This window comes from Phacochoerus africanus, chromosome 1 (genome assembly GCF_016906955.1).
Source record: "Phacochoerus africanus isolate WHEZ1 chromosome 1, ROS_Pafr_v1, whole genome shotgun sequence".
Taxonomy (NCBI): Eukaryota; Metazoa; Chordata; class Mammalia; order Artiodactyla; family Suidae; genus Phacochoerus; species Phacochoerus africanus.
The window spans coordinates 24,479,890-24,497,362 of NC_062544.1; the positions used below are offsets into that span (position 1 = coordinate 24,479,890).

The 17,473-nt window shown below is 51.0% G+C and overlaps 1 protein-coding gene across 1 annotated transcript in view; it reads left to right on the plus strand.

Moving 5' to 3' along the window:
- The window catches only part of WWC1 (WW and C2 domain containing 1), a 177,304-nt gene that overhangs the window by 158,664 nt on the left and 1,167 nt on the right, over positions 1 to 17,473 (plus strand). The window contains exons 18-22 of the mRNA XM_047783615.1: positions 217 to 340; positions 1,905 to 2,069; positions 8,854 to 8,946; positions 12,733 to 12,966; positions 15,955 to 16,076. Of these exons, the coding sequence (XP_047639571.1) occupies positions 217 to 340; positions 1,905 to 2,069; positions 8,854 to 8,946; positions 12,733 to 12,966; positions 15,955 to 16,076 (738 nt within the window). The remainder of the gene's footprint in view (positions 1 to 216; positions 341 to 1,904; positions 2,070 to 8,853; positions 8,947 to 12,732; positions 12,967 to 15,954; positions 16,077 to 17,473) is intronic.

Genomic DNA, 17,473 nt, shown 5'->3' on the forward strand with positions numbered 1-17,473 from the left:
GGGGGTTACACAGGGAAACGCGTTGGTCCGAACTCATCCAACTCTACACAAAATGCATTTTTTTCTGTGAAAGGTAGATCTCACTAAGACAGATTTAAAAAGAAAATGTATCTCACTCCTGAAAATCCTTGCAAGCCCCGCCGTGGATGCTTTTAAAGGCAGGGGAGCCGATGACAAGTGGGCACGGGGGGTAACCAGAGGGCCTTGTCATCACAGGCGGTACGAGGAGGGTACCAGCGAGAGCGAGGCAGCAGCGGAAGAGGAGGAGGAGGAGGAGGGGGAGGAGGACGTGTTTGCTGAGAAAGCCTCACCTGATATGGACGGGTGCCCAGCGTTAAAGGTAGGGAGGGCTGGGGAGGTGGGAAGGGCTGTCTCGGGGAAGCAGCCCTCGATCCTTGAACCCTGGCATCTGGAGAAGGCTTGGGGCTAAGTCTCCTCCTCCAGTATCAGCGGACAGGCCTTCAGAATGGGGTGACCTGGCGAAGGTTGTATAGGAGCATCTCTGCCTGGAATTGGGATCATTTTGGGGGACAAGTAAACTAGAAGAGGCTGACTCGTCCCCTCTTCTCTCCTGCCCTCTGCAGACCTCCTGCTTTGTAGTCAGTTGGGTCTGGGTTCAAAGGCTGGCTCTGCTCCTCCCTGGCTGTGTAGCTGTAGGCAGATGACTTCATCCCCCTCGAGCCTTGGCTTCCTCATCTCTAAAATGGACACATCAATACCAGCCTTGCAGATGGGTTCCGAGATTTCGAAGGAATGGATTTCTCCCTTTGGATCCACCTGAAGGGCAATAGGAAAGGGGTCTAGTCAGGCTCCCCTCGCTTCCTGCTTCCTGGCTGTGCTAAGATGACATGTTATAACAGGCTTCAGGCTCCATAGAGATCTCCCTGCCTTTTTCCACCCACAGGACTCCTGGAAGTAAAGACCCCATTGCATTTGCTCAGAGCACAAGGGGGTGGAGCTACAGGTTGTGCACTGCACAAAGGCGCCCGACCAGGGAGGGATTGGAGAAGAACCTAGACCTGCCTTCTAACAGCTCCACACCACGGGAAACCCTTCTGTAGTTTCTCCAGCCAAAGAGGCCCCTTTTTCAAAATTACACAAAGGCCCTTTTGAGGCTGACCAAGGCCTGCTGTTGGGGTGGTTTTTTGTTGGTGGTGGTGTTGTTTTTTGTCTTTTTGTCTTTTCTAGGGCTGCTCCTGCAGCATATGGAGGTTCCCAGGCTAGGGGTTGAATCGGAGCTGTTGCTGCTGGCCTACGCCAGAGCCACAGCAGTGCCAGAACCGAGCCTTGTCTGCAACCTACACCACAGCTCACAGCAACACCGGATCCTTAATCCACTGAGCAAGGCCACGGATCGAACCCGCAACCTCATGGTTTCCTAGTCGGATTCGTTAACCACTGAGCCATGATGGGAACTCCCAGGGTGCTTTGACTTATTTATCTTTGCTGATAACTACCGTGAAAGGACAACAGACACCCTATCACCTCGTTTAAAAAACAAGATTTTCTGGTCGCCTCTGTAACTGCAAGAAAACATTGCAGCTCTTGGCTGGGGCAATGGAGGCCTTGGCTGTGGCTTTGTCAAAATGTGGTTGGGACAGAAGTTTCAAGGGTGTGAAGTCCAGGACAGCCGTGCTTGAGGTACTCTCTGCTGTGTGAGCTCGTGTGTGGAGACTGGATGTCTCCCACTAGCCCCAGTCCACCGGTGTCAGGGAGGACTGGGGCCAGCGCTCCGCCCCTGGGTGCCATCCTGGCTGAGCTGGGCTGGGCTGGGGCCGCAGAAGCCTCTAGCTGTGTCTGAAGGCCAAAGGCAAGGTGACAGGAGTCAGGGGGCAGCTGAGTCTCGGGGTGGGTGGCTGAGACTCTGGATACTGGCAGCCTCAAAGCTATGACCTCTTCCTCAGGTGGACAAAGAAACCAACACAGAAACCCCAGCACCATCTCCCACCGTAGTGCGGCCCAAGGACCGGCGGGTGGGCACCCCATCCTCAGGGCCGTTTCTTCGAGGGAGCACCATCATCCGCTCCAAGACCTTCTCCCCGGGACCCCAGAGCCAGTACGTGTGTCGGGTAAGGAACCATGTGGCACGTTCCCCCGCCAGGGCACCCGCTTCTCTCTGACTGTCGGAAAGCCCTGGACCTCACACAGTCCTGGATGCCAATCCCAATTACACTTCCGTGGTCAGGCATCCTCAGGCACAGTCATGCCTCTGAGCCTCAGTTTCCTCGTGGAGTTAATAAACCGACTATATGGGGTTGCTTTTTTTGTTTGTTTTTTGTTTTTATCTTTTTGCCTTTTCTAGGGCCGCTCCCTCGGCATACGGAGGTTCCCAGGCCAGGGGTCGAATCAGAGCTGCAGCTGCCGGGCTACACCACAGCCACAGCAACACGGGATCCGAGTCACGTCTGCAACCTACACCACAGCTCACAGCAACGCCAGATCCTTAACGCACTGAGCAAGGCCAGGGATCGAACCCACAACCTCATGGTTCCTAGTCGGATTCGTCAACCACTGCGCCACCATGGGGTTGTTTTACCGATTGAATTAAGTAAAGCATGGCCAGTGCTTTTGATACTTCCAGGCAACTCTCCCGTCCTCCTGTTTACACCCTCCCCTTCCCTTCCACACCGCTTGCTGGGATCAAACGGACCCTTACCATCCTTTAGCGGCAGTTCTTACCATCCTTTAGCGGCAGTTCTTCCCCACCGCCCCGCAGGGCAATTCCAGCATGCAGCCTGAGGTTGGTTGCAAAATAGCAGCTGGTATTAGTTAGTCTTAGGTTTAAGGGGGTTTTATTTGACCTTTTTGCTAACATCGAAAACATAGGAAATTCACAGCAGAGTTCCCTTTGTGACTCAGTGGGTTAAGAACCTGACATAATGTCCGTGAGGATTCGGGTTTGATCCCTGGCCTCATTCAGTGGCTTGAGGATCTGGCTTAGCCACAGGTTGCGGCAAAGGTCACAGATGCAGCTCAGATCCGAGGTTGCAGTGGCTATGGTGTAGGCCGACAGCTGCAGCTCCAATTCGACCCCTAGCCTGGGAACTTCCATGTGCCGCAGGTGCAGCCCTAGAAAGAAAAAAATAAGAAAAGAGGACTTAGGAAATTCAATTAAAAGTAAAGTAAAGGCGTTCCCTTATGACTCAGCAGCTTAAGGATCTGGCATTGTCACTGCTGTGGCTCTGGTTACAGCTACAGCATGGGTTCAGTCCCTGGCCTGAGAATTTCTACATGCCACGGGCATGGCCAGAAAAGTAGATTAAAATAAAATGTAGACATTGCACATAAAATTCCAGTTTCTCTTGGAAAAAATGGACTGTCTAGCCCCACCGGCTATACATTCTGTCATGGTGACATTTGGCTAGAACTGAGCTGTGGGGGCCACTGCTCTTGGATGAGTGGAGGCGACAGAGCTAAACTGCAGCTCACGGCAACGCCAGATCCTTAACCCACTGAGCAAGGCCAGAGATCCAACCCACATCTTCATGGATCCTAGCTGGGTTCTTAACCTGCTGAGCCACAATGGGAATTCCTGAATGTGATTTTAAAGTGAGGGAAGTTCTGAATTGCAAGTGAAAGAGCCTGCAATTAAGCCAGCCGGAAGAAGAGGGGGAAAAAAATGCAATCTGCATTTCAAATGTGAATAACTTGAAGGATTTAGAAAAGCCCTTAGGATAATGGATAATCTACTTTTGGCAAAATTACCACCTTTTTGAACATGCAGTGGAAATAAAACACAAAAGGAAGAGTGTCACTTTTTGGAAAAATCACACCCGAAGAAATGAGTATTTGATTTATTCTTGTTCATCAAGCTTAGAATGCAGTTGTCATTTTGTCAAGTGGAAGATATGAAATGTAACTTCTTTAAAGTGTTTTTCTTTTCCAACTAAAACTTCAAACTTTTTTCCCCACTGTTTTCTGTGAGATTCTGGTTGCCTGTTAAATGGAGTCACTTTAAATGGCCTTCTCCAGGATTAGCATCCTTGAATAACAAAGTGCTCCAGTCTCATTGATTAAGCATCTGTAACACACCTAGCACGATGCTGGGCCCTTCCATATGTTATTATCTGGACCAGTTTCCAAGCCTGCAAGGCTATGGATCAAGAAATTCCCAGTCTGAGAGGTCCTGCCGTGGCTCCGAGGAAACAAATCTGACTAGGAACCATGAGGCTGCAAATTTAATCCCTGGCCCCGCTCGGTGGGTTAAAGATCTGGCGTTGCCAGGAACTGTGGTGTAGGTCGAAGACGCAGCTCAGATCCCATGTTGCTGTGGCTGTGGTGTAGGCTGGCAGCTGTAGCTTCAATTCGACCCCTAGCCTGGGAACCTCCATATGCCGCGGGTGCAGCCCTAAAAAGCAAAAAGGGGAAGAAGGAAAGAAAGAAAGAAATTCCCAGTCTGTGGGAGAAAGTACTTGCAAATGATGCAATTGACAAGGGCTTCATTTCCCAAGTAAACAAACAGCTCATACAACTCAATAACAAAACAACAGTCCAATCGAAAAATGGACAGAAGATCTAAATAGACATTTCTCCAAAGAAGACATGTGGATGGCCAACAGGCACATGAAAAGATGCTCAACATCACGACGGTGAGTTACCACCTCACACTGATCAGAATGGCCATCATTAAAAAGTTTACAGATAACAAATGCTGGAGAGGGTGTGAAGAAAAGGAAACCCTCCTACGCTGTCGGTGGGAATGTAAACTGTACAACCACTATGGAAAACAGTGTGGAGGTTCTTCAGAAAACTAAAAATAGAGCTACCGTATGATCGAGCAATCCCACTCCTAGGTATATATCCAGACAAAACTATAATTCAAAAAGATACCTACACCCCTGTGTTCATGGCAGCACTACTTACAACAGCCAAGATGTGGAAAGAACCTAAATGTCCATCGACAGATGAATGGATAAAGAAGATGTGGTACATATACACAATCGAATACCACTCAGCCATTAAAAAAGAATGAAAGTATGGCATTTGCAGCTACGCGGATAGACCTAGAGATTTTCATACTAAGTGAAGTAAGTCAGAGAAAGACACATACCATATGATATCACTTAGATGTGGCATCTGAAAGATGACACAGATGAACTTATCAAGGAAACAGAAACAGACTCGCAGACATAGAGAGCAGACTGGTGGTTGCCAAGGGGGAGGTGGGGGAGGGAGGGATGGAACTGGGAGTTTGGGATTAGCGGATGCAAATTATGACAGACAGGATGGGTAAACAACAAAGTCCGATTGTATAGCACAAGGAACTATTTTCAATACCCTGTAATAAACTGTAATGGAAAAGAATTTTTAGGGAGGGAGGAAGGAAACCATAGGCATTTCTATTTTTCTGTCTTTGCTTTTTGACTGCACTTTGGCCCAAGCTTATCTCTTTCTTGTAGCATCTTACTTAAGGCTACAAGAAGTAGTCAGTGCAGGAGTTCCCAGTGTGGCACAGTGGTTAACGAATCCTACTAGGAACCTCGGGTTCGATCCCTGCCCTTGCTCAGTGGGTTAACGATCCGGCGTTGCCGTGAGCTGTGGTGTAGGTTGCAGACTCAGCTCGGATCCCGCATTGTTGTGGCTCTGGCGTAGGCTGCTGGCTACAGCTCCTATTCGACCCCTAGCATGGGAACCTCCATATGCCGCGGGAGCAGCCCAAGAAATGGCAAAAAGACAAAAAAAAAAGAATGTCAGTACAATATCCTGAATTTTTTCCTGTCATTTCCCCTGAAACTGTAGGCATGCAGTCTGTCTCCGTAGGTCCAACAGGTAACAGTGTATCTCTCTGCGTTTCATTCACAAAATGAGCATCCGCAAATTCCCAACAGGGAACATTGGTGCCTGGCTGTGCCCCATCCTACCTCCAGGACACAGCCATCTTCTTGTCTTCCACTCTGTGGTTTATAGCACCCCACTCCCGAGCACCTAGCACCAAGTTCTGTATTGATCAGGGTTCTTTTTTTTTTTTTTTTTGGTCTTTTTGTCTTTTGAGGGCTGCACCCACAGCACATGGAGGTTCCCAGGCTAGGGGTCAAATTGGAGCTACAGCTGCTGGCCTATGCCACAACCACAGCAACGCAGGATCCAAGCCACGGCTACGACCCACACCACAGCTCATGGCAACGCCAGACTCTTAACCCACTGAGCGAGGCCAGGGATCGAACCTGCACCCTCATGGATCCTAGCCAGTTTCATTAACCACTGAGCCATGACGGGAACTCCTTGATCAGGGTGCTTAACAACAAGCAACAGAAACAGAATGTCGGCAGACTATGCAGGGAAGACATTTTTGGAAAGGAAATTGAGTAGTTCACATATTCATCAGAAGACTGGAGAACCAGCCTCAGAAATCAGGCAGCCACAAGACAGGCACAGCCAAAATCCTACCGCAAAGACAGTCAGGTTAGGACACCGCAAGCTGCTGGAGAACATGGCCCCGGCGGGCCCTTGCCATTGCCTTTGGGGTTCAGCACTGTCGCCTACGCCAGACTCTGGCCACTGCCGGAGGCCATGGGGTCTCAGGCTACTGTTGCTGCCACTACTTACCACGAAGGCTTCTTCCTGAGACACCAACAAACACAAATGCCTGGTTATATCTAAGAGGCTCAGTAACGGAGGTCCACCTAACCAGGTCATGATTCAGAGCCCGGGGCAGTTGCATATAATTGTCAGAGGCTAGTCCTGTGCCTGCTTCTAGCTGCAAGGGAGGTCATAAAAAGCAAGACTCTGACGCCTGCTTGCTGTGGAAGGTGGGCCTTGTCTTCCGCCAAGGGGCCGAAAGGGATGGAGTTTCAAATGCTAATTAGATTAGTCCCCACTCCTCCTCCCCCTCAAAAAATACCTCTTTTCTGTGTCATCTGATTTCCCCGACAGCCCTGCCAGGCAAGTTGTGTTAATCCCATTTCATAGATGCAGAAGGTCGGGGTACTTTGTTCTGAATACAAGTAATCCCTTCTGGCCCAATGCCACATGTCTGCACACCAGGTGCCCTTCACCAGGTGCCTCCCTTCTCTGGTCCTCAGCATGGCCTGTGTCACCTGGTGAGTTACCTGGGCTTGGGCCCCCCACTGGACTTGAAATCCATGAGGGTAGAAACAGTGTATTCTAGTCCCCACAGCTCGCACAGCCACCACTGCTGTGTATTTATCAGCAGTGCTGGCGCATGTGTTGGTTGGTTAGCTCACTTTGACCTGATGGATACAGTCCTTCCAAAATTCTTATCCCCAAGTAGCTCCCTGTGACTTCCAATGATTTTACGTCTCTGCTCCTTTTTCCCTAGCTATCACATGGAAATAACCAAAAGGCAGCAATTGTCTCTGCCATGTCTGAAATCCAATGCGTTAATACATCTTTAAGAAAAAGTTAAGTCCAAGGACTTAATGTGGCTTTCAATGCTCTTTTATCACATGGAGTTTAACACGTTAACAACTACGACTTAAGGATCTATTGTCCTGACAGTGTGTCTCTAGTTGATGTGACACATATTCCGCAAGTGCCACCTTTGGATCAAAACCATGTAGGAGAAAGCCCCCTTCTGATATGATAACCAGCTAGTCCATTTGGAAGAATCCACCCCAGTCCAGAGGGTCCACCCCTCTGTCTGTTCATTAGTTTCATCTCCGAGCCCTACGTGCGTCCTGGGGGCCAGGAGAGGATGTGACCTTGGAGTCACACAGACAGGACCCTGAACTCTTGTTCTGCTGCTGGCAGATGTATGTCTTGTAAAAGTGTGTTCATCTCTCCAGGTTTGGATTGTCTGAGGATGAAATGAAACGGTTGATAAAGCCTCTGGCACATAGTAGGGGCCCCATGCATGTTGCTGTTATTATTGTTACTATTGTCTATTTCTGATTGAGACTCTGCCTGGTGTCGTAGCTATTTCATCAGGTAGGTCCCTGGGGTGACTTGTGTTCCCCAGTGTAACAGGACTATTAATACCATTATCACCAATAATCATTAATGACCACAAAAAATGGTGACGGCATGGACAGCTTCTCAGGAGAGACCTGCAGCAGTGAGCTGCCAGCTGCCAGAATGAACGGACGGTCATCTCAGCCTGCTGCGATCCCACTGACCTGGAAATACGACTCCAGAAGGAAGCCCCCCCGCCTCGCACACCCTGGGATGCGCGGCCATCCTAACCTCCCCATTCAGTCTCCCAGGGGGGCACCAGCTGTCAGTAGCACAGCATCCGCCTTGACTCCAGCCCCGATGTCTGGCCCTGGATGAGGAATATCAGCCCTCTGGGGAGAGTCCAGACCCCTGAGTGATGGAAGGGGGATTCTGAGGAGGGGAGAGCTGTGATCCGCACAGCCCTCGCAGAGCGTGTCGGCTCCACCTCCTCCAAGGAGACGGTCCCTGAGGCTTTGCCCGTGGGCTGCTTTTTGATGAATGTGTCGGTCTTGACAGCGACTCCGTTTGAGCTGTGAAGACGGGCGCTGTGGACCGCAAAGTAGAGCGGATGCAAGTCAGCCTTAGTCAAGGGGGCGGTACATCCCAGAGTCAGTCACACTGTCTGGTGTCCATGCCGCCGTGCGGTTCCCGGCTCGCCAACCTCGGACAAATTCAGGAACCCCTAACCCTTCGTCTCCTCAGTTGTAAAGCAGCGCTGCTCCTCTCCCACGGGGCTGCTGAAGGATAACACGGGACAGCACAGGGTTGGCCGTGAGCAGCGTGCATCATCCAGTGCACCCCCCTGAGTGTTCACCTTGAGAGAAGGAAGGTCACATGAAACCTGCCTCCCACAGCCCCTGGGGAACAAAAAGAGGAAGGACTGAGGGCAGGGACCCTGCCAGCTTCCTGGCCCCCATGTGCCCGGGCCTTAATTAGCTTCCCGTCAATTTTCTCTTGCAGCTGAACCGAAGTGACAGTGACAGCTCCACCCTGTCCAAGAAGCCACCTTTTGTTCGAAATTCCTTGGAGCGACGCAGTGTCCGGATGAAGCGGGTAAGAGCATCACCTCTGTGTTCCTGCTGCTCCTCCCCTGTCTCCCCAAGCCCCGTGTCCTGCACACACACCCCCTGACGTCTGACTGTTCCTCCTCAGCCGCCGGTTTGAAGAAAGTTGCTCTTGCGAGCACGGTGGTATTTGCAAAGGCAAGTTGGTGAAGGGCTGTGTAGACACTGGGGAACGTGCCAGAGGGTAAACCTAACATTGTTTTTCTGCCAAACAGGTTAGATCAGGAGTGTGCATACTTGGCTTTGACTTCTTGGGTAGAAGTTGAACTCACTAAGAACTAATCCACCCAAGGCTTCTTGGTCAAGGACGGGAGCCTGCTTCAGGCAGTACCCTGCTCTGTGTCATCCAGCAGGCTGAGCACTTGATGGTCCCGAAAGCCCGCCCAGCCCTCCCTACTGGCAGACAAGCCTGGGCCCCCCACCCCCACCCCAACCCCGGTCAGCACCAACTGGGAAGCAGGGAGGTGTGAATGGGCTTCTCTTGGTTCAGCTGGAAACAGGCAGGGAAGAGCCCACAAGCTGCCCCTGCAGAGCAGGCTCCCTTTCCTTACGGAGACTTGGCTAAGGGATGGGGGTGGGGTGGCCTTAGGCCAAGGCCAACTCCTGCTGGGGACTTTGACCAGGCAGGGTTGCAGGAGGGGTGGTGGGGCCCTCCCTCCCCACTTGGGGCTTTCAATGCAGACTTCACAGGGGTTCTGGGGAGCTTGCAGAAAGAGAATTAGAGGAAAGCAAAAGAGAATTGTAGAGGAAGGAGAACATGCAGACAGCCCCAAGCAGGGGCCAGCCCCTCTGTGTCTCCTCCGGACCTGCTACTGACAGCCAGCATCTGGAGGTGGCCCTGTGCTTACCCCCGCCCCTCCCTCACAAGTCTCCAGAGAGAACCAGAGAGGGAGAGAGAAAGCAGGCAATTCAGAGGAGGCACATCTGGAAAGGAGCGTGCAGGTGATGGTAGGATGTGGACATGGCCTTGAGGGCCAGGGACAGTCAAGTGCCCCCACCCTGTCCGCTGTGGTTGGCTGGTGCTGCAGTCTCTGGGGCACTGGGTCTCCTTGGGAGCTTGTTTGTCTGTTTGTTTGTTTTGCTTTTTAGGGCTGCACCAGTGACATATGAAAGTTCCCAGGCTAGGGGTCAAATCAGAGCTACAGCTGCCAGCCTACGCTGAAGCCACAGCAACACAGGATCCGAGCCACATCTGCGACCCACACCATAGGTCAACGGCAACGCTGGATCCTTAACCCACTGAGCAAGGCCAGGGATTGAACCTGAGTCCTCATGGATATTAGTGGGATTCATTACCACTGAGCCATGATGGGAACTTCTGGAAACTACATTTTAATAAACTCCTTAGAGGATTCTGGAGCAGGTGTTCCATGATCCACTCCTGGAGAAATGACATGGCAGGAGCTCCTACTTGCTCCCCGGCACGTCCTATAGCTCACTCCTTGCCAAGGCAGGCCTCATGGAAATTCCTAGTTGTTCATCTCCTTTCCTCTTGGCCCGGGCGATGGCCTGCTAAGGGAACCCCCTTGATGGTGGGTCTGAGCCCACGTTTCCCTCTGGTCCTAATTATGTCCTGAGGAGCGAGGGCATCCAGAGGCCATGGCAGGGCCCATGGACACTGCAGTGCGTTTAACACTTGCTGCCTGAGCTCTCTGCGCTGGTCTGTCCTGGCAAGTTTCTGAGACTGGACATGGGTCAGAGGAAAGGCAAAGAATCTTCATTTGTTGCTCTGAGACCTCAAGCCACATCGATAACTCAGCTGGATTTCCTGGCCCTGCTCATTTATAAGCACAGACCAGACAGTGGTCACCCTCAAAAAGCATCGTGGAGGAAGTTCCTGTGGGACACAGCAGGTTAAAGATCCAGCATTGCCGCAGCTGTTGTACACACTGCAGCTGCAGCTCAGGTTCGTTCCCTGGCCGGGGAACTTCCACGTGCCCCAGGTACAACCAAAAAGAAAAAAAAAAAAGCATCCTAGAACTTCTGCATTGAGCATGTTCATAAAAGTATGCTTGCCACCCTTGTGACGATAGAACCCATCGCAATGTCTTAACGTACCATTTCTTAAATCCCTTAATGGGCATTGTATTGGTTTTCTGTTGCTGCATAAAATTACCACCAATTTGGCAGCTTAAAATTATGCACATTCATTATCTCACAGTTCCCAGGGGTCAGGAGTTGAGGCACAGGTTAGCTGGATCCTCTGCTCAGGGTCTCATCAGGCTGAAATCTAGGTGTTGACTGCCTGCATCCCCATCTAGGGGTTTGACTAGGGGAGGAGGTGCATGCAGGTTCCCCCAGGCCACTGGTAGCGTTTATTTCCCTGTGGTTTTCTTTGCTAGTTGCAGGCCAGGGACTGCTCGGAGCTACCAGAGGTCCTCTTAGGCCCTTTCCAGGTGGCCTCCTCCACAACATACTTTGCTTCTTCAAGGCGAACAGGAGACCTCTTTCCGGGAAGGGCCCATTTTAATCTTTTAAGGGCACACCTGATTAGGTCAGGCCTACCCAGGGTAACTTCCCTTTTGATTAACTCAAGGTCAACTGGTTAGAGTGATACTCCATAGTATTCATAGGTCCCACCCACACTGAAGGAGAGGAGATTATATAGAGTATGTTGTTAGGAGGTGTGACTCTTTTTTTTTTTTTTTTTTTGCTTTTTAGGGCCGAACCCATGGCGTATGGAGGTTCCCAGGCTAGAGGTTGAATCAGATCTACAGCTGCCAGCCTACACCCCAGCCACAGACATCTGTGACTTACACCACAGCTCACTGCAATGCCACAGCTCACTGAGCAAGGCCAGGGCTCGAACCTGCAACCTCATGGTTACTGGTCGGATTTGTTTCCACTGCGCCACAACGGGAACTCCAGGAGGTATGACTCTTGAGTGCCATCTTCGAACTTTGCCTCCCATAGTCCTTTAGGTATTTTTTAATCATTAGCGTTTTCTGATAGTGGAAGAGCTAATGATGGTACTTAATCAAGATCTTTTCCGTACAGATAACTGAAGAACTCAACTCAAATATAGCGTGAGGAGTTCTCACTGTGGCTCAGCAGGTTAAGGACCTGACGAGGTCTCCGTGAGGATGTGGGTTCAATCTTTGGCCTTGCTTAGTGGTGGGTTAAGGATCTGGCATTGCCAAAAGCTGCGGTGTAGGTCACAAATGCAGCTCAGATCCAGTATTGATGTGGCTGTGGTGTTAGACCTCAGCTGCAGCTCCGATTCGATCCCTAGCCTGGGAACTTGCTTGTGACGCAGGTGCAGCCGTAAAAAGAAAAAAAGTACACACACACACACACACATATTCCCTTCTGCATTGAGGGAACAGCTTCAGAGCAGGTCAGTGACAAGAAGCCAGTAAAAGGAGGACGCAGATGTTGAGGGGACTGAGAGTAGAGAAAGCATCGCTCACTGGGGTCTGCAGCCAGCGGCTTGGGGTGGAATCGCAGCTTTACTGCTTCTAATCTGTGTGACTTGACCTCTTGGCGCCTCATCTGTGCAGGTGGTAACAGGACCTCACAGACTTGTGAAAATGAACTGAGGTTAACAGAAGTAAAAAGTGCCCAGCACCCAGTGTCTGGGGCATAAAAATGCTCAATATCTCAGACGAGGCGAAATCAAGACAGGTTCCGGGGTGGGGAGAGCGAGGCCTATTTGTGAAGGAGTGGAAGCCGAGGATGAACGAAGGACGGCTTCTGGGGTTCCGTGGGGGCGGTCCTGTGGACTCTCTGGACCCCGCCCCTTTACTGACGAGTCAAAATCATTCCCGTCCCGCAGCCTTCGTCAGTCAAATCCCTGCGCGCCGAGCGCCTGCTCCGCACCTCGCTGGACCTCGAGTTGGACCTGCAGGCAACCAGGACCTGGCACAGCCAGCTGACTCAGGAGATCTCGGTGCTGAAGGAGCTCAAGGAGCAGCTGGAACAAGCCAAGAGCCATGGGGAGAAGGAGCTGCCACAGTGGTTGCGCGAGGACGAGCGCTTCCGCCTGCTGCTGAGGATGCTGGAGAAGCGGGTGAGCGGCCCGCAGGGAAAGGAGGTGGCACGCACCCCCTGGGCAGAGGGCACGTCGCTGCAGGGTGGTGTGGCCAGAGCCTTGCTGAGGTCTCACGGCACCGTGAACACTGAGAGTGTTCCCCAGACCACTCACGCCCATCAGCAAAGGGAACCAGGAGTCCCTCCACCCAGTACACTTTATTCTCTCTCTACCTGGCTGCTAAGTCCTTTCGGTGCATTCCCGTGTTTATGTGTGCACACTTTTTTTTTCTTTTTTTTCTTTTTTTTTTTTTGGGCCTTTTCCAGGGCCGCTCCTGCGGCATATGGAGGTTCCCAGGCTAGGGGTCTAATTGGAGCCGTAGCCACCAGCCTACGCCAGAGCCACAGCAATGCCAGATCCGAGCCGCGTCTGTGACCTACACCACAGCTCACGGCAATGCCAGATCCTCAACCCACTGAGCAAGGCCAGGGATGGAACCCTCAACCTCATGGTTCCTAGTCGGATTCGTTAACCACTGCACCATGACGGGAACTCCTGCACACTCTTATTATTCACACATTTATTTCTTCAGGAGGTCCTTCATCAAATATGCTGGATACCTAATCTGCGCTGGGGCACACACTTTTAGCAGAGTAGATACAGAACGCTGAGCTACCCCAGTGCCTGCCCCTGTGGTGCCACAGAGCACTTGTCTCCAAAGAGCTGTGGCTCCTGCAGGGCTTTGTCTTGATGAAGGTACCTGGGAATACACGCCTGCTCGACTCTGCCCTAGTGTAGTGAGTTTGAGAGATGTCAGGATTGCTCAGGAAAAAGATGTAACCACACAATGGCCATAGCACACAATGAGTTTAATCTCTCACTGCATGAGACACCCCCAGACCTCCCACCCTGCAAAAAGCAACTGTTCCGAGGCCATACCTAGAGGGGGAGGAGGGGGTTGGAGAGGGGGCCTAGGCAGATGATGTCATTCTGAGCCCCATGAGGAGTCTCTGGGCTGGAAAGCTTCAAAGCAGCAGCAGTTTTGGGTCTTTACTAGCCCTGGGATTTATCTTATCTGTGAATAGCAGATATTGGGTGCAGCTTTTAGGGGGGTATGCCAAACAGGAAGGTTCTAAACTGCTAGAGGAAATTTGCTTGTTTGAGCTCCATTTAAAACAATTGAGAGTTCCCCGGCGGCCTGGTGATTAAGGATTCGGTGTTTTCATTGCTGTGACTTGAATTTGCTCCTTGGCCTGGGAACTAATGCTCGCTATGGCCATGGAGGGGGAAAAAAAAAAAAAAACTGGGTAAGTAGAAATTTGACTTTGGCCCCAGTGTGACTCTTGAGCTAACAGGTCCCAGACTACAGTGATAAATTCACCACCAACGGGGCACACACAGAGCCACCTTCAACTCATTTCTGTAATACCTGCCAGAATTGCCGCTCATGACAGGCCTGACAGACTCTTGCTAGTTTTCTCTCTTCACAAATCCTAACAAGGCAGTGCAGAGGGTGCCTACCTGAATTGTTGGGCGGGTCATTGGTTGAAACTCCAGTGCTCAGTGTAGGTGGTGATGGCTTAGAGCAGGGAAGTGAAGTGGTGCTGGGCTTCTTAGGTCTGGACGAGTGTGGGGGCTTCACATGGACTCTGGTAATTCAGAAGTTCCAGAACTGTTTCTTCCTTTCTTTTTATTACTCATAACCTCTATACTTATAGTAGGATTATAATAAAAGCACTAAGGGAAAATAGAAAATTATACAAAGCTTTAAGGAAGAGAAGGAAATATATCCCTAATCTAATGGTAATTGCCTATTACATTAATCTTGGAGCTTCCTAGTACCCAAGGCAAAAAGAGGTAAGAAAGAAGTGCATATGCACCCTGCCTTAAGAAAGCATCAACTAATGGGTTCCTGCTGAGGTGCAGTGTGTTAAGAATCTGACTGCAGTGGCTCAGGCTGCTGTGGAGGCATGGATTCGAGCTCCAGCCCAGTGTAGTGGGTTAATGGATCTGGCTTTGCCACTGCTGGGACATAGGTCACAAGGTCACAGCTATGGCTTGGATTTGATCTCTGGGCTGGGTGCTTCCGTATGCTGGGAGTGCAGCTTAAAAAAAAAAAATGTATGTATATGAGTGATAAGGAGCTGCTATTAAAGAGCCATTTAAATGGATTTAAACGGTAGCTTCATTGATCAAAATTCTGTCTTCATGCAATGTGTTCAAGTATATGGTACATAGATATGACGAAAGCAACATTGTGTCCATAGGTTTGTGTCAGGAAGGAAGGGTGTAGCATACCTAAAGCCTCTGCCCCCCAACTGTGTGATGTGGAATTGAGTTTCCACCATTTCTCAGTTGTTTGACGTTTAAAAAGTTTCTTAACATACCTGAGCCTTAGTTTCCTCATCCGTAATATAGAGGTCATTATAAAATTTACCTTCCTAAGAATTCCCGTCATGGCTCAGTGGTTAACGAATCCGACTAGGAACCATGAGGTTGCGGGTTCGATCCCTGGCCTTGCTCAGTAGGTTAAGGATCCGGCACTGCTGCGAGCTGTGGTATAGGTCAGACACGGCTCGGATCTGGCGTTGCTGTGGCTGTGGTGTAGGCCAGTGGCTACAGCTCCAATTTGACCCCCAGCCTGGGAACCTCCATATGCCACAGGAGCGCCTAAGAAATGGCAAAAATACAAAAAATAAAATAAAATTTACCTTCCTAGGTGGCCCTGAGGATGAGAGAGGTAACACACATTTTGTCAGGCAGCCCATCTTACTTCTGACGGGTTCCCACAGCTGTTCAGTCCCTTGGCCCCGAAAACCTGTCCTCTCTGACACATGACGGGATCCCATCCCTTCATCATTTGGAATAAAGAGGGTCCTACAGTGGGACAGGAAGAGTGAGGGTGCCTGCTCTGTGACCCTCCCACCTTTGACGAGAGACCCCTCCTCTGTGCTAGACAGTTCTCCTGGGCTGACCCATCTCAAGAGACCCCCTAAGGACTTTGTGCTGCCTCCCTCTGCCCCACAGATGGACCGAGCAGAGCACAAGGGCGAGCTTCACACAGACAAGATGATGCGGACGGCCGCCAAGGATGTGCACAGGCTTCGAGGCCAGAGCTGTAAGGAGCCCCCAGAAGTGCAGTCTTTCAGGTCAGCAGTGGGCGCCCGGCCAGCCCGCCCTCCCCTTCCCATCCTGCCTGCCTCCTGCATCCTCTTTTCTTCGTCTCGCTGCTCCCTGTCCCAGGGTCCCTTCGCAGCAGATGCTCATCCTCTGCCAGGCCGTCCCTGGCGGTCTGCGAGCGCCGCAGCGCTTTCCCTCGGCTGTCTTCATCCGTCCCCGCGCCACTGGGGCTAATTTGTCGGAGCCTCTTCTTTAATGAATGAGCCACCTGCTCCGGCCTTGCCTCTTCGTGTTGCCATCTCCAGTAACTGTGGAGGACTGGCTGAATGATAAATAAGCCTGGGGGTGACGGATGCTTGCCTGGCCTCTGCCTGCTGCCTGCCGGGATCTCAGGGAGACGCCTGCTTGCCGCCCTGGAGCCAGGCATGTCATGGCAGGGCCCCGCACACCCTTCGGCCTGGGCTTCCGGTCACAGAGAGTTTTGCATTTAGACTTGTGAATGCCCTCTCTGAAGAGCTACTCATGTTTGTGTATGTGCTTAAAAAAAAAAACCCTGTGGAATATAAACATATAATTTGTGTAACCACATTTGGGCCCCTCTTCATTTTTTAACCAATTGGGAATCTAAAACAAACCAACAGTGGAAGTGGCCCAAGGGCCCTTTCAGGCTCCAGAGGCCCCTAATGGGGACTGAAGGTGGCTGGTCCTGCTGATGTCCCTGGAAGCAGTGGTTCTCAACCAGGGATGATGAGGGGTCCCCAGGGACACATGGCAGTGTCTAGGCACACTTTTGATTGTCACAACTGGAAAGAGGGAGAGCTGCTATTGGCATCTACTGGGTAAGCATCCTACAATGTATAGGGCAGCCCCACAGCAAAAAATTATCCTGCCCATAATATCAATAAAGCGAGGTTGAAAAACCCCATTCTGAGATGCAAGCTCTTACATGCAAAATGGATAAATAGGGAATTCCCGGTGTGGCGCAGCAGAAGTGAACCCAACTAGTATCCGTGAGGACACAGGTTCAATCCCTGACCTCGCTCAGTGGGTTAAGGAAATGGTGTTGCCGTGAGCTGTGGTGTAGGTCGCAGATGCAGCTCAGATCCTGCGTTGCTGTGGCTGTGGTGTAGGCTGGCAGCTACAGCTCCGATTCATCCCCTAGCCTGGGAACTTCCATATCCCGCTGGTGTGGCCCTAAAATGAAAAAAAAAAAAAAAGAAAACTAGCAAGGTTCTCTTGTATAGCACATGGAACTCTATTCAGTATTCTGAGGAGTTCGCTGGTAGCCTAATGGTTAAGGATCTGGCATTGTCACTACTGTGACTCAGGTTCAATCCCTGGCCTAGGAACTTCTGCATGCCACGGGCATAGCCCCCTAAAAATCTCCTGAGATAAACCGTAATGGAAAAGAATGTGACCGAGGATG